Source organism: Oryzias melastigma, linkage group LG22 (genome assembly GCF_002922805.2).
Source record: "Oryzias melastigma strain HK-1 linkage group LG22, ASM292280v2, whole genome shotgun sequence".
Classification (NCBI taxonomy): Eukaryota; Metazoa; Chordata; class Actinopteri; order Beloniformes; family Adrianichthyidae; genus Oryzias; species Oryzias melastigma.
The window spans coordinates 25,877,306-25,889,016 of NC_050533.1; the positions used below are offsets into that span (position 1 = coordinate 25,877,306).

The 11,711-nt window shown below is 41.3% G+C and overlaps 1 protein-coding gene across 4 annotated transcripts in view; it reads left to right on the plus strand.

Annotated features, from left to right (window-relative positions):
- The window catches only part of fgfr3 (fibroblast growth factor receptor 3), a 74,564-nt gene extending 63,505 nt beyond the window's left edge, over positions 1 to 11,059 (plus strand). For all 4 annotated transcript variants that reach the window (XM_036209963.1, XM_024262679.2, XM_024262612.2 and 1 more), the window contains exons 14-18: positions 1,332 to 1,454; positions 1,717 to 1,787; positions 7,319 to 7,456; positions 7,559 to 7,664; positions 9,124 to 11,059. In XM_036209963.1, the coding sequence (XP_036065856.1) occupies positions 1,332 to 1,454; positions 1,717 to 1,787; positions 7,319 to 7,456; positions 7,559 to 7,664; positions 9,124 to 9,288 (603 nt within the window). In that variant the 3' untranslated portion in view covers positions 9,289 to 11,059. The remainder of the gene's footprint in view (positions 1 to 1,331; positions 1,455 to 1,716; positions 1,788 to 7,318; positions 7,457 to 7,558; positions 7,665 to 9,123) is intronic.
- Positions 11,060 to 11,711: the final 652 nt, after the last annotated feature.

The following is an 11,711-nucleotide window of genomic DNA, read 5'->3' on the forward strand; positions in this document are numbered from 1 at the left end:
CAGAGAAAGAGGATGTTTTTTTACTAAAACACACCATAAAACTTAAAGCAGCAAAAGTGGTCAACTCAAAAAAGGAATAGAAAACACCTCATGCAGCATCTCTGTGAATTCTATGATACGTTTGCTGGATTTCTATCAGAAAACGACCGAGCCCGGTCCCAGCAGCCCTGCTGTCCCGCTATGATCACTCAAGTCCCGCCCAGATCCAGGTAAAGATCTGAGCGGTGGAAATGTCAGAATCACCTGTTGACACTCTGTGATTATACCGAGCTGCACGGTGTCACAGTGCTAACATAGTTTAAAGTCCCATTCATTTAACAGCAGCTAGCGGTTAGCCGCTAAGCTAGCGCCAGCTTTCACTCAGAACTTACTTGATTTTGCTGCTCCTACAGTCAGATGAAGTTGGTTGATGTTGAATCTCTGTGAGTAATCCTTATATCCACATGCTCTTCGAACTGCAAACCGTTTGTTGTTGACGATCTATAAAGTTTTATGCCAGAACTAATAACACCGGCAAACAGGAACTCGCGCTTTTAAACGGGAGGCGGGCTTTGTTTTTCTGCAATGTGATTGGTTGGACTGTCACATCAATCAAACGTGGCCCTAATTTGATTGGATGTTGGGCCAACACACACGGAACAGAGAGACCGTGGCACGCGGCTTCCTCTCGATTGATATACTTTATAAAATACTTTATAATCCATGGATTTGGGGGAAAAATAGCAAGTCTTTCCGAGTCAGAGGGCTGAAGTCCGAGTCAAGTCACAAGTTATGTATATCAAAGTCCGAGTCAAGTCACGAGTCAGAGGTAGGAAAGTCCAAGTCGAGTCTAAAGTCGTCAAATTCATGACTCGAGTCTGACTCGAGTCCAAGTCATGTGACTCGAGTCCCCACCTCTGACACACACACACACTTCTCTGTGTTTCAACAACAGATAGATTAAAGAAGTGTAGATCTACTAACTACTTGCTTCTTCTTAGCAGAAACATGGGGTCAAATTTTTAGGTTATTAATTTACCCATGATGGCAAAAACAAGAAAAAAAAGCTCTAGTAGAAGCGCCTGTCGACCGTCACGGAAAAATGCAAAGAGAGAGAAATGCAGGAGAGAATGGATGCTACGCCCACCTTGCTCTGCACCGGTTCATGGCGCTTTCGCGTCCAGTGTGAACCTAGAACCCATAATCCTGGGCTCCTTAAAGGGAAACCAAACCTTAAATCAACAGTTTTTGGCTTTTGACCTCTATAAATGGGGCTTTCGTCCTTTAACCTGTTTTGTGGACACATGTATGTAAAAGGCTCAGAGTCTCATGTGTTTGTCCCTCTTCTCCAGTGTATCCACAGAGACCTGGCAGCCAGAAACGTCCTGGTGACTGAAGACAACGTGATGAAGATCGCAGACTTTGGACTTGCCAGGGATGTGCACAACATAGACTACTACAAAAAGACCACAAACGTGAGCATCTGTTGTCAACACTTTACAGTGTTCATCTGGACTGTTATAGTGGGACGATGGGGATCCTTCTTCTGCTACGACTGAAAGTTTCTAGAAACGTCTCCATATTCCCAAATGAGTGTGATATAGAACTGTACTGTATGGATGAAGGTTGTCAGAGTCGCTCTTCGCGATGCTGCCGGCTCTGCAGCCGGCTCTGCAGCCGGCTCTGCAGCCGGCTCTGTAGCCACTGGTCTTGCTGACTGGACCTGTGTTGTTCCAGGGTCGTCTGCCCGTGAAATGGATGGCTCCAGAGGCTCTGTTCGACCGGGTCTACACGCACCAGAGCGATGTGTGAGTTTGCACAAACCATGCCACAGGAATGTGTGTGTTGAAGTTTTGTGACCGAGCACGTTAGCATCAAGCTCCGGATCTGCACGTGTGAATATGGAATCACGATGTTCCCTCATCACATAACTGTCAGTCAATCGGAGTTCAGCCTCCCACATGGGGGGGCAGAACCATCCTTCTGTTGTTTAATCAGCCGGCCCAGAGGTGCAGGTAAGAGGGTGAGTGGATCCTCCAGAAAGTGCTCCTTCAGGCTGTTTTTCCAGCAGTTCAAAGCAGTCGGTGGCAGTGGGGACAAGCGCACCTTTTACTGCTTCTGTGTTGGCTGCCATCAACGGGAGACAGACGAGTAGAGGGGCGGGGGGGTCTCTGCAAACCCTTAAACTGCTTCAGCCAGACACTGTGTCCCCAGCACAGCCATCCAAGCCAAACAAGGGCCCCTGTCAGCAGCGCCTGGCCGTGTGATTATACTCGACTTGGAACAGGCCGAGGGGAGAATGAGCTTGTCTGTTATTTCAGCAGGTCTGGATTACAGACTCAATCCTCCCGCCAGACCTCCTCCTCCCTTCATACAGTAGTCGCTCTGAAGACAGTGTACTCTCACAACACACAGGGAGGCTCTGACCTCTGACCTGCTGATGCTTTTCACACCGAGTGATTTAAAAACCGTTAAAAAAAAACAGCCAATCCTGCCATTGATTCATCATTAGCTAAATCTGCAGAGCTGTAGACAATCTCAGGCTGAATCAGTCGCTCCTCCAGACATTCTGCACAACTCCACTAGAAGCGTCCTTTTCATCCACCTCTCAGCTCTTCAGCTAAAGCTGCTGAGATGTCTCATTTTAGAACAGCACAAGAGTTTAAATCTCTCGCAGAAATGTTCTGACCCGCTAGAGGCTGAGAAGCTGGAGCAAAGAACTGCTGAGTCTGAAGACAGAACTCTGAGAAACCGGAACCGATAATGCTGTCACAGAAGACAATGAACTGATGTGATTGGACGAATGAAAAATCACTTCCTGTGTTCTTACTATACTAAATCTAGAAAGGTCTGTCCAGTCTTTTCTATTTAAGAAATAGTGAGAACCAAATGTAAAATTCAAAAGTCTAAAGTTTGTCTCATCAGCTGCTAGAATTAAATCTAGATAAAAACACTTTTTCTGCTTTGCTGATTAATTCTCTTTAATAGATCTTCTATATATTAGTAACTTACAGATGTAGGAGCAGATAGATAAATTAAATAGACTGATAAACATTTCTAATGTGATTATTAAACATGTATTTGGCTGATAGTCAATAAAGAGTTAATTGATGCACTGAAATTTCTATAGACCATAACATATGTTTCAACGAGGAGAGGTCTAAATAAGATGTACTTGTAATACAGAAAAATCCAAGAGAATCTGGCCACAGAGAAAAAAATATGGCGCTCGAAAATTAAAGGCTGGAAGTCCCTCCCCCTGCTGGAGCTGGCAGCAAAAAAACACAATTTGCGCCTGAAATGATTGACCAGAAGTCCTCGACTGGAACCCCCGTTTTAAGCTTTCGACCTCTTTTCCCTTTGATATACCATAACTGCTTATGTGATCAGCTGATTCACAGAGGAAACTCGTCATTTCCCCAGCTTTTTCTCCAGAGGTAAACGGGTGTAGTTACACAAATCTGAACACTTGTTTATATTGACTTTACAGAAACTAAATGTCCATTTGAAGCTCATCTTTCACACTGAACTGTTAGTTAACATTTAAAAGCTTAAAAGCTGATAGCTCTGAAAAGTTCGTGAAGTAATATATTTTGAAAGGGTTTCCTGAAGTTTAGGAAATTTCCGCTTACACAACTGGCTACAGTTACGATTTCCGCTTCCACCCAGCCAGCAAAGCTAAGTGAGCCCCATGTGTTTTAAAACTGGGCAGAAATGTGGGTCCTGATTGGGTCTGTCCACGTTTTCTGTGGTGACCCCACCTGTGTTTACCCACATTGACATAAGTGGAGATTCAGTTGGTTAGCTTGTTACGCCAGCCAGCTGCCTGGTGGACAGTGTAGCATACTGGCGAGCTCCACTGTAGCATACTAGCTAGCGCTACTATAGCATGCTAGTGAGCTCCTATGTAACAAGCTAGCGAACTCCACTGTAGCATGCTAGCGAGCTACACTGAAGAACGTTGAACTCTGACCACAGAGAAATAAACCTCAGAGCCTAGACGCTGGTGGTTGTTAGAGGTCAGACCATCAGTCCAGGTGGAGGAGGGCTGTCTGGAATTAAGAGAGAAAACCATGAAAAAGTATTAATTTAAAGGAAAAGGCAGGATTTGATTGGCTGAAAATAAGGCGGGTTATTCAGCTAGTGGTTCAAAGTGGAGGTCTAATTGATAATAGTGTAAGGAGTGACTTAACTCAGCGTGCATTGAAGTGAGGTAGATCTTTCTCATTGAATCTGGACCAAAGCTTGACAGAAAACGTCTGCTGTGATTCTTCGTAAATGCTGCCAGAAACCCTGAAAAGTGATGTAACATTTACAGTAATTTTATTAGACATTTCTGCTTTTTCCTGTTTGCTGCCTCACAGTCCTTGACAGTCGACTGACTGTTAGTGGAGTTCAGTCTGGATCCTCCCAGCATTACCAACACTGAGCGGTCACAGCAAACAGCAGCAGATCTAAAAAACAAGAACTGACATTTTCACACTCCATGTTCACATCAAATGTAAGGTTTTTGACACTTTATGGGGTTCTTTGTTGTCTAACGTTGGTCAAATGTCTAACAAATGACTTTTTATCCCAAATCTAAAACCTGCCGGTGTTGTTTTCTAGATATAGACTGTCTGAATTCCCTCTCTATTCCCAACACACTGTATAGTGCAGGACTATCTAGTGTCCTGGATTTTAAAGCACTTCAGACACCATGCTCACTTCTTTCTTTTCTTTTCTTGTTTTAAACTGGCAAAGATGACCAATTTACCAAAGTGAAAACCTAATAAACAGGAACATTTTACAAAGTCCATTTAAAAATCTTCTGTTTTCCTGAAGATGAAAACTTAGATATTTAAAAAAAAAAATGAAAATGATTTTTTAATATGAAAAATTGTTCAAACGCAATGCATTGTGGTCTATATTCAACCTAGTGAGCATCGATGCACACTGGTTTTTCATAAAGACATTTGGAAAAGCGCTGGATTTTGGAACTGTAGATGTGGACAGCTCTACCAAATGGTGAATGCACTCTATAGAGCACTAAGTAGTGAGTAGAGAAGGAATTGGGACATTACCATAGCTTCTGCAGAGCGACAGTTGGTCATTTGAAGTTGGCACAGAGTTTTTTAGTGGTGCAACAAAAGTGTAGAGCAGTGTTGAAGCCATGCAGTCGTCCAGTTCTGATCCAGATTCCAGCTCAGACGAGGAAAACAAAGACGTTCATGGATCTATTTGTCTGACAGTGGATGCATTTGTGTGAAGCGGAGCAGGAAGTTTAAATACAACCTTTTTTAAAACAACATTTTTTTAAATGCTTCAGATTCACAACGATTTGAATAAAGAAATACTCAAATACAATTTGAAAAAATATTCTTAACCCTCCAGTGTTCCAGCCGCTTTTCTCCTTCAAAATCTACTGGAATTATCGTGTTAATGGTTGAAAAGTTACAGCATGTTAATAATATGTTTAAGCGTCACAGGTGACACCTCAGGTGTTAAAGAACATGTTAAAACACAAAAAACACATTCATTTGAGTGGTCTTTAACACGTGCTGATTCTTTTTTAAGAATTCTGATTGCTTATATTCAATATAAAACCAAGTTTCCAAACCTCTGCTTTATCTTCACACCTTTAATGCTGCTGCTCCTGCAGGAACCGTAAACCTGATTATGATGTTTTCATGCTACATTAACCAAGTTTACCTAGAAAATTCCTAAACTCTCTACTGTGGTCACACTGACACATTACATTTGCACACCAGAGTAAGATGACTGTAATTAGATTGTAATCTAGCAATCACATTGTTGACCTTCAGTATTGCACCAGCGGACCAACGTTTTTGAGATCTGAAGAGTCCCTATAACTCTAAGAGCAGAGGGAGGAGGTTTCATCCAGGAAAAAAATGTATTTAACCCCAAACTTTGATCAAAAAGCTAGCTGAGTAACAGAGATTTTCTGCACGTAAAAGAGTTTACATCGTAATTACCTAGCATCCTGTAACTATAGCAACCATCGGGGAATACAGAGCAGAGCTGAACCTTTCCTCTCAAGCCTCTGAGGGTAGAATGTCTGCTCACCGTCTTCAACCCTCTCCAGATTGGAGCGTAGATAATTAGATTAGGTCTAGTGTGCTCCCCAAAAGAGCAGGAGGGTGGGGCGCTTTGTTTGGTGGGTTAATGGATGAGCAGCATTACTGCAGGTTAATCAGCCTCCCATTGTTCCATTACCTCTCTGCCCTTTTCAGAAGCTGCAGAGGTTCATTCGGCTGCTGCTGCAAAAAATAAAACATGTTTGTTTCTGTCGTCCGTCGCAGTGAGACTGTATAGAGCACATGTGTTAAAGTCAAGGCCCGGGGGCCGGATTCGGCCCTCCGGGTAATTCTATCCAGCCCTCCAGATAATTTTATTTTATTCTTATTAATGGCCTGATGTTATCCTGCGCTCATTTCTAACTTGTATAATTTCAGCTAAATATATTTTTTTGGAGAGTAAAATATTGAAAGTTATTTAAGGTTTAAGTTGATTTATTCTGGAATAATATTCCTGCCTTTTTATTATTCATTATTATGTTGAAAATTTACAGTTTTAAAGCTTTACAAATAAGCATTCTGCTAGCTTTTGGAATATTTTGGCATTATTAAGATTTTTTAGGCTATTTTGAAGTATAGCTAATATTTCAGCTAAATGTTAGCTGTTTTGGCTATCCGAAATTTTTTGTTTGTTTGTTTTTTTAAGCTACTTTGGCATTTAGCTAATATTTTAGCTGGCTATTAACTTTAGCGTTTTTAGCTATTAATTTCAGCATCTTCAGCAGCCAAATTCAGTTCACATTATTCACACTAACATTATCACAGGTAATGCTATATGTCTAGCCTATAATTTTGTTAAAAAGTTACAGCTTTAAAGTAAAAAAAAGTTTTCGAGTGTTCAATAAATAATTATCCTTTTTTAAGGTGTATTTTGGCCCCCTGTGTGACTGTGTTTGACACCCCTGGCATCCAGGAAATGCACATGTGATCCATGTTATGCATTAACCATAAAAAAGTAAAAATGTAACTTCGTACTTGCCCCAAACTCTGTTCCCGTTCATGTCCATCTAATAATTAAGTCAGTCCATCATCGTTTATCTTTCTGATCTTGTTTTGTGTCTGGAGGGAAGTGATGATGAGTTTACAAACCTTATTGACCTCCTGTCTCAGTCTAGAAGAGGTTGGAATAGATTTCTAAATTGAGTGCATTGTTAAGATCAATAGTCAATTCCAAACTGTTCAAAGCTTCTACCAACAGAGTCTAAGTGCTTCCTAAGGCATCAGCATAAGTTTTCTGCATGTTTTTGTTCTTTTCTGCTCAGGTGGTCTTATGGGGTGTTGCTGTGGGAGATCTTCACCCTGGGAGGTTCTCCGTACCCAGGAATCCCAGTGGAGGAGCTCTTCAAGCTGCTGAAGGAGGGACATCGGATGGACAAACCGGCCAACTGCACGCATGAGCTGTAGGTGTCTGACCTGGAGGGATGAGAGGATGACGGAGGTCAGGTCGGGGTCTAGAGCTTGAATGGATCCAGACGTGTGAGATCTCTCTGTGTGGGTTTCAGGTACATGATCATGAGGGAGTGCTGGCATGCTGTCCCCTCACAGAGGCCCACATTCAGACAGCTGGTTGAAGATCTAGACCGGATTTTATCAATGACCTCCACAGATGTAAGTCGCTCCACGCCCTCAATGATACGCCGACGTCTTCTTTGATAGATGAAGATGAGTGTGGTGCTGTGGGAGAATTGAATGTATCTGCTGTAAATCAAAGGATTGTACACATCTGTCACTGTGTTTGAATGACTTATCGCGTGAGTTGGTTTGTGTTTTTTTAGGGCTGTGAATGTTGACGCGTTAACGTGAGCGATAAATAGAACATAATGAATCCGTTAATATATATTAAACAGAGCTGTCTGCTATTAGAACTCTAAAGGGTAAACTGACCATTATTTTATTTTGGGATGGGGACCGACATGAATTTTTCAACAATAACTAGCAGCGGCGTTGTCTAAAAGTTGTGCAAACTCTCCCGCCCACTGATATCACGGGAGTTCAGAACGGACAGACACGCCCCCACCTGTGTAGATTCCCGCCGAGCCGACCTGAAATCCAGCTAGATCGAACTTCTCCCAAAAAAATTTATTATTTTTCACAAACACAATCAAGAACATTAATAAGAAAAAAAGAAAAAGCTGAAAAAAACAGAATTCTTGGAAAAGTGTAAAATAGACAGCAGTCAGAAATTCTTATTTTTTGGGCTGCCTGGTGTGACTTTAGCCTGATTTTTTGTATTTTCATTCAAAATGAAATGTTGATTTGTCTGTTGACAAATTCAATCCTTGTCCTTTCATAAAAGCAGAACTACAACTTTCATTCTATGTTGTAAAAACAGTTTGTTAAACATTTTATGGGTTTCCACAGCAAAATGAATCCCATTTCTCCAGATGGAATTTTCTGTTTTGCATGATTTTATGTCTAGTGTGTGAATACAACATGGAGAAATGACTAAATAAAGGTAGAGTCACATAGGAGAGGTTGTACTGATTAAAATGATACCAAATAAGCAGCAGGTCGTCTGTCAAACAGAAAATACAGAAAATTCAAATAGAGACAAAAACTAACTTTTAGACTCTAGGGTCCAAAGGGTTCAAAATAAACGTTCCAAATGCCCAATTTTGTGTGTGATTTCATATTATGATTATTTGCAGAAAAGAGCTGGCTGGCAAATACTGTAACTATAAAAAAGGGGATTAATTGCAAAAAATTTTTTCAGATTTGCAATTAATTAGTTAATTTTTTGTAATCAATTCCCAGCTCCAGTTTTTTTTGCATAATTATGGTTTATTGTAAACAGTTTAAGAGCAAAATTGTGTTTGTTTTTTTTTTGCATTTCTTGAATTTTTTTGCGTATATATGTAATGGAAACGCAGCTCCTGTCACGTGATAAGGAGTTATAGCTGATACACAAGGATACCCTGTAAGTCAGTTTGATTTTAAGAAAATGTTGTGTTAAAAATGATACGTGTTAACAATTTTGCAGCATTAAACCAACTCATTTGTGCTCTAATTGTACTATAACTGCTGCAGGAGTTTAGCCCCGAAGTAACCTGTGATCCTCCTCTGACAGGAGTACCTGGACCTGTCGGTGCCCTTTGAGCAGTATTCTCCCACCTGTCAGGACTCCAACAGCACCTGCTCCTCTGGAGACGACTCGGTGTTTGCCCACGACCCGCTGCCCGACGAGCCCTGTCTTCCAAAGCAGCTGCCCAGCAACGGGGTGATCAGGACATAGCTCAGCTCAGGGGGGTTCTCGTCGCAGTTCCCCTCCTGAACTCCTGAAGGCGTGGAGATCCAAACTCAGCATGCAATACTTCCACAGCTCTTCTGCTCGTCTTAAACTCTTTAAACGAGTGTTACTTCTTCCAGAATTGAAGGATTTTTTTCTTGCCAGTGAACCGTAATCGTACTCTTTTCAGAAAAGAAAGTCTATTTTTGTACTCGGGCCAGTCTTTTGTTACAGCGTGTGGGGAAACCATTCCGTGCCTACTGGGAATAAACCTCCAGACACTGAAGAGGAAGAGGGTGTGAGGAGGAAGTGATGGGCATTTCTGAGTGGACCTGCTTTTTATTGACTCTTGTATGCACAGATCCTTCAGATGGAAAAAACTCAGAAAGCAAACGGATGCAGAAAACCAACAGAATGACAATGAAGCTCACTCCTGAAGAGAGGATCGGCTTCAGCGTCGTCCATCTTTCATCACATACAGCTTTGTTAGCAAAGCAGTTCAGGGCTGTTCACGAAACAAGGTTTCCAAGACTTTTCTATGGGCTATCTACAACGGGGTTTAGTGTAAATATATCATAGCAAATATGTATCATATTGCTGTCCACAGCCATGTACTTAAAAGTTAAAAAATGTAAGATATTTGAGAATGGAAGACACTGTCATGACCTTGTAAAACATGTAATCATTTAAAAGGTTTATTTGAATAATTAACATGTATATTTGTAAAGATATTTATAGACTTAACATGTGGTTTTTAAGTTTGAAAGGTCTAGTGTAGAATTTTAGTACTGTACACACAGATTTTTATTTCAGCTTTTTGTAACTTATTTTACCGCAGAACCTATTGTCGCAGCTGGCGGACTCTTCCAGGTTGTGATCCATCTTTTTTTCTGTTCGTTTACAGTTTTATAAAATGTAGAATGTATGAGCGTCAGGAGGCGGGGCTTTGAGGGCGAGGGTGGCGTGAAAGGCCAGAGCAGGATGTCTGAGCTGTGTGGGGAGCTGGAGGTTTCCTCTGAGCCCAATTAACTCTTGCTGGGCAAGAATTACAGCAGCTCTCTGTCTCCAACTCATTTATATTCACATGCCAATCAGGTTTATACATCAGGAGAACCACAAAAACATCCATATGTACACGAACTCTTCAGCACCTGAGCTACACCTGGCTGTGGGGTTCGTCTTAACGGTTCATTTTGAACTCCATTTCCCAGCATTCTTTGCTGAAAGCATCAGATAATGAGCTTTTGTTCAGGAAGGATCTGAGCATGATTGTTAAATTAAATCAAACCTTTGCAATGCATTCTGGGAGTTATTTGCTGAATTCTTAGAAAAATTATTGTTCAGCTCTTTTCCACCAAACAGGAATTTAGAAAGTCTACCATTGATGCCTATCACCAACCATGTTATCTCAGCCTAATGGGATGGAACTGTGTCGCACAGACTCCTGGTGATTTCTCCATCTGCCCCTGACGATGCTTCCATGCAGAGGATTACAGAAGAGGTTCCAGTTTGTAAAATTCTTGTCAATGAAGGTTTCAGTCCTTTCATGTTTGAGGATCACAAGGTCGATGCTGATAAGCAGCATCAGTGCCCGTGCACAAACATGGAAGAACGCCTCAGCTTTGAGGAGAGCAGAAAATCCCAGTCCCATTCAGTGCTGAATCAAAGAGGCTGTCCATGTGCTCGAGTGTTGGATCCACCGAGTCGTGAAGTGAGATCTCTGATGTTCCAGACAAGCCTCTTGTATGGAGTCGAAGCAGGATCAGCTCAAAGTGAAAGCTCGAAAAATAGACATTGTAACTGAAAAAAATGTTTTATAATTTTGAAAAAAAGAACTGAAAACTTGAAATAAATCCTGAAAATTAGGAAAAGAATACTGAAAACTTGAATTAAAAAAACTATAAATGTAATTTTCAGCATTTTCTTTTTCAAATTTTGAAGATTCGTTTCAGGTTTTCTATTTTTTTTATTTTCAAAAAAGAAATTCAGTTACAGGATGTATTTTTCAAGTTTTCAATAATCATTTTTTTTTTTTTTTTGCTCACTTCAAGCTGATCCTGATTTGACCTCATACTCTTGTACGTTTGATGGAGATTGTGCCAAATTAGTCTTAAAAGTTTTTAAAGGGGTTTAGCTGATATGAGCCTCAAAGGCTCCCGCCGTTCAGCTGACCCCCCCTTAAACCTGAGAATAAAGGGGCCGACAGTCTGTTGCGTTACTAAAGGGAAGTGATGCCGCGTGGCATCGAAGGGCTCCAAAGACTGCTGCTAAATGGAAGTAGTGGGAACAAATGAGTGTGCAATGGCCTCATTCCAGAGAGAGCGGAAAGGTGAGACACCCAACAAGTCGCGTCAGTACTTACATGAGTCCGCCTGATATTTGAAGTACTTAAAACGATGAAAACTGTCATTTGATGTGTTGCTACACTG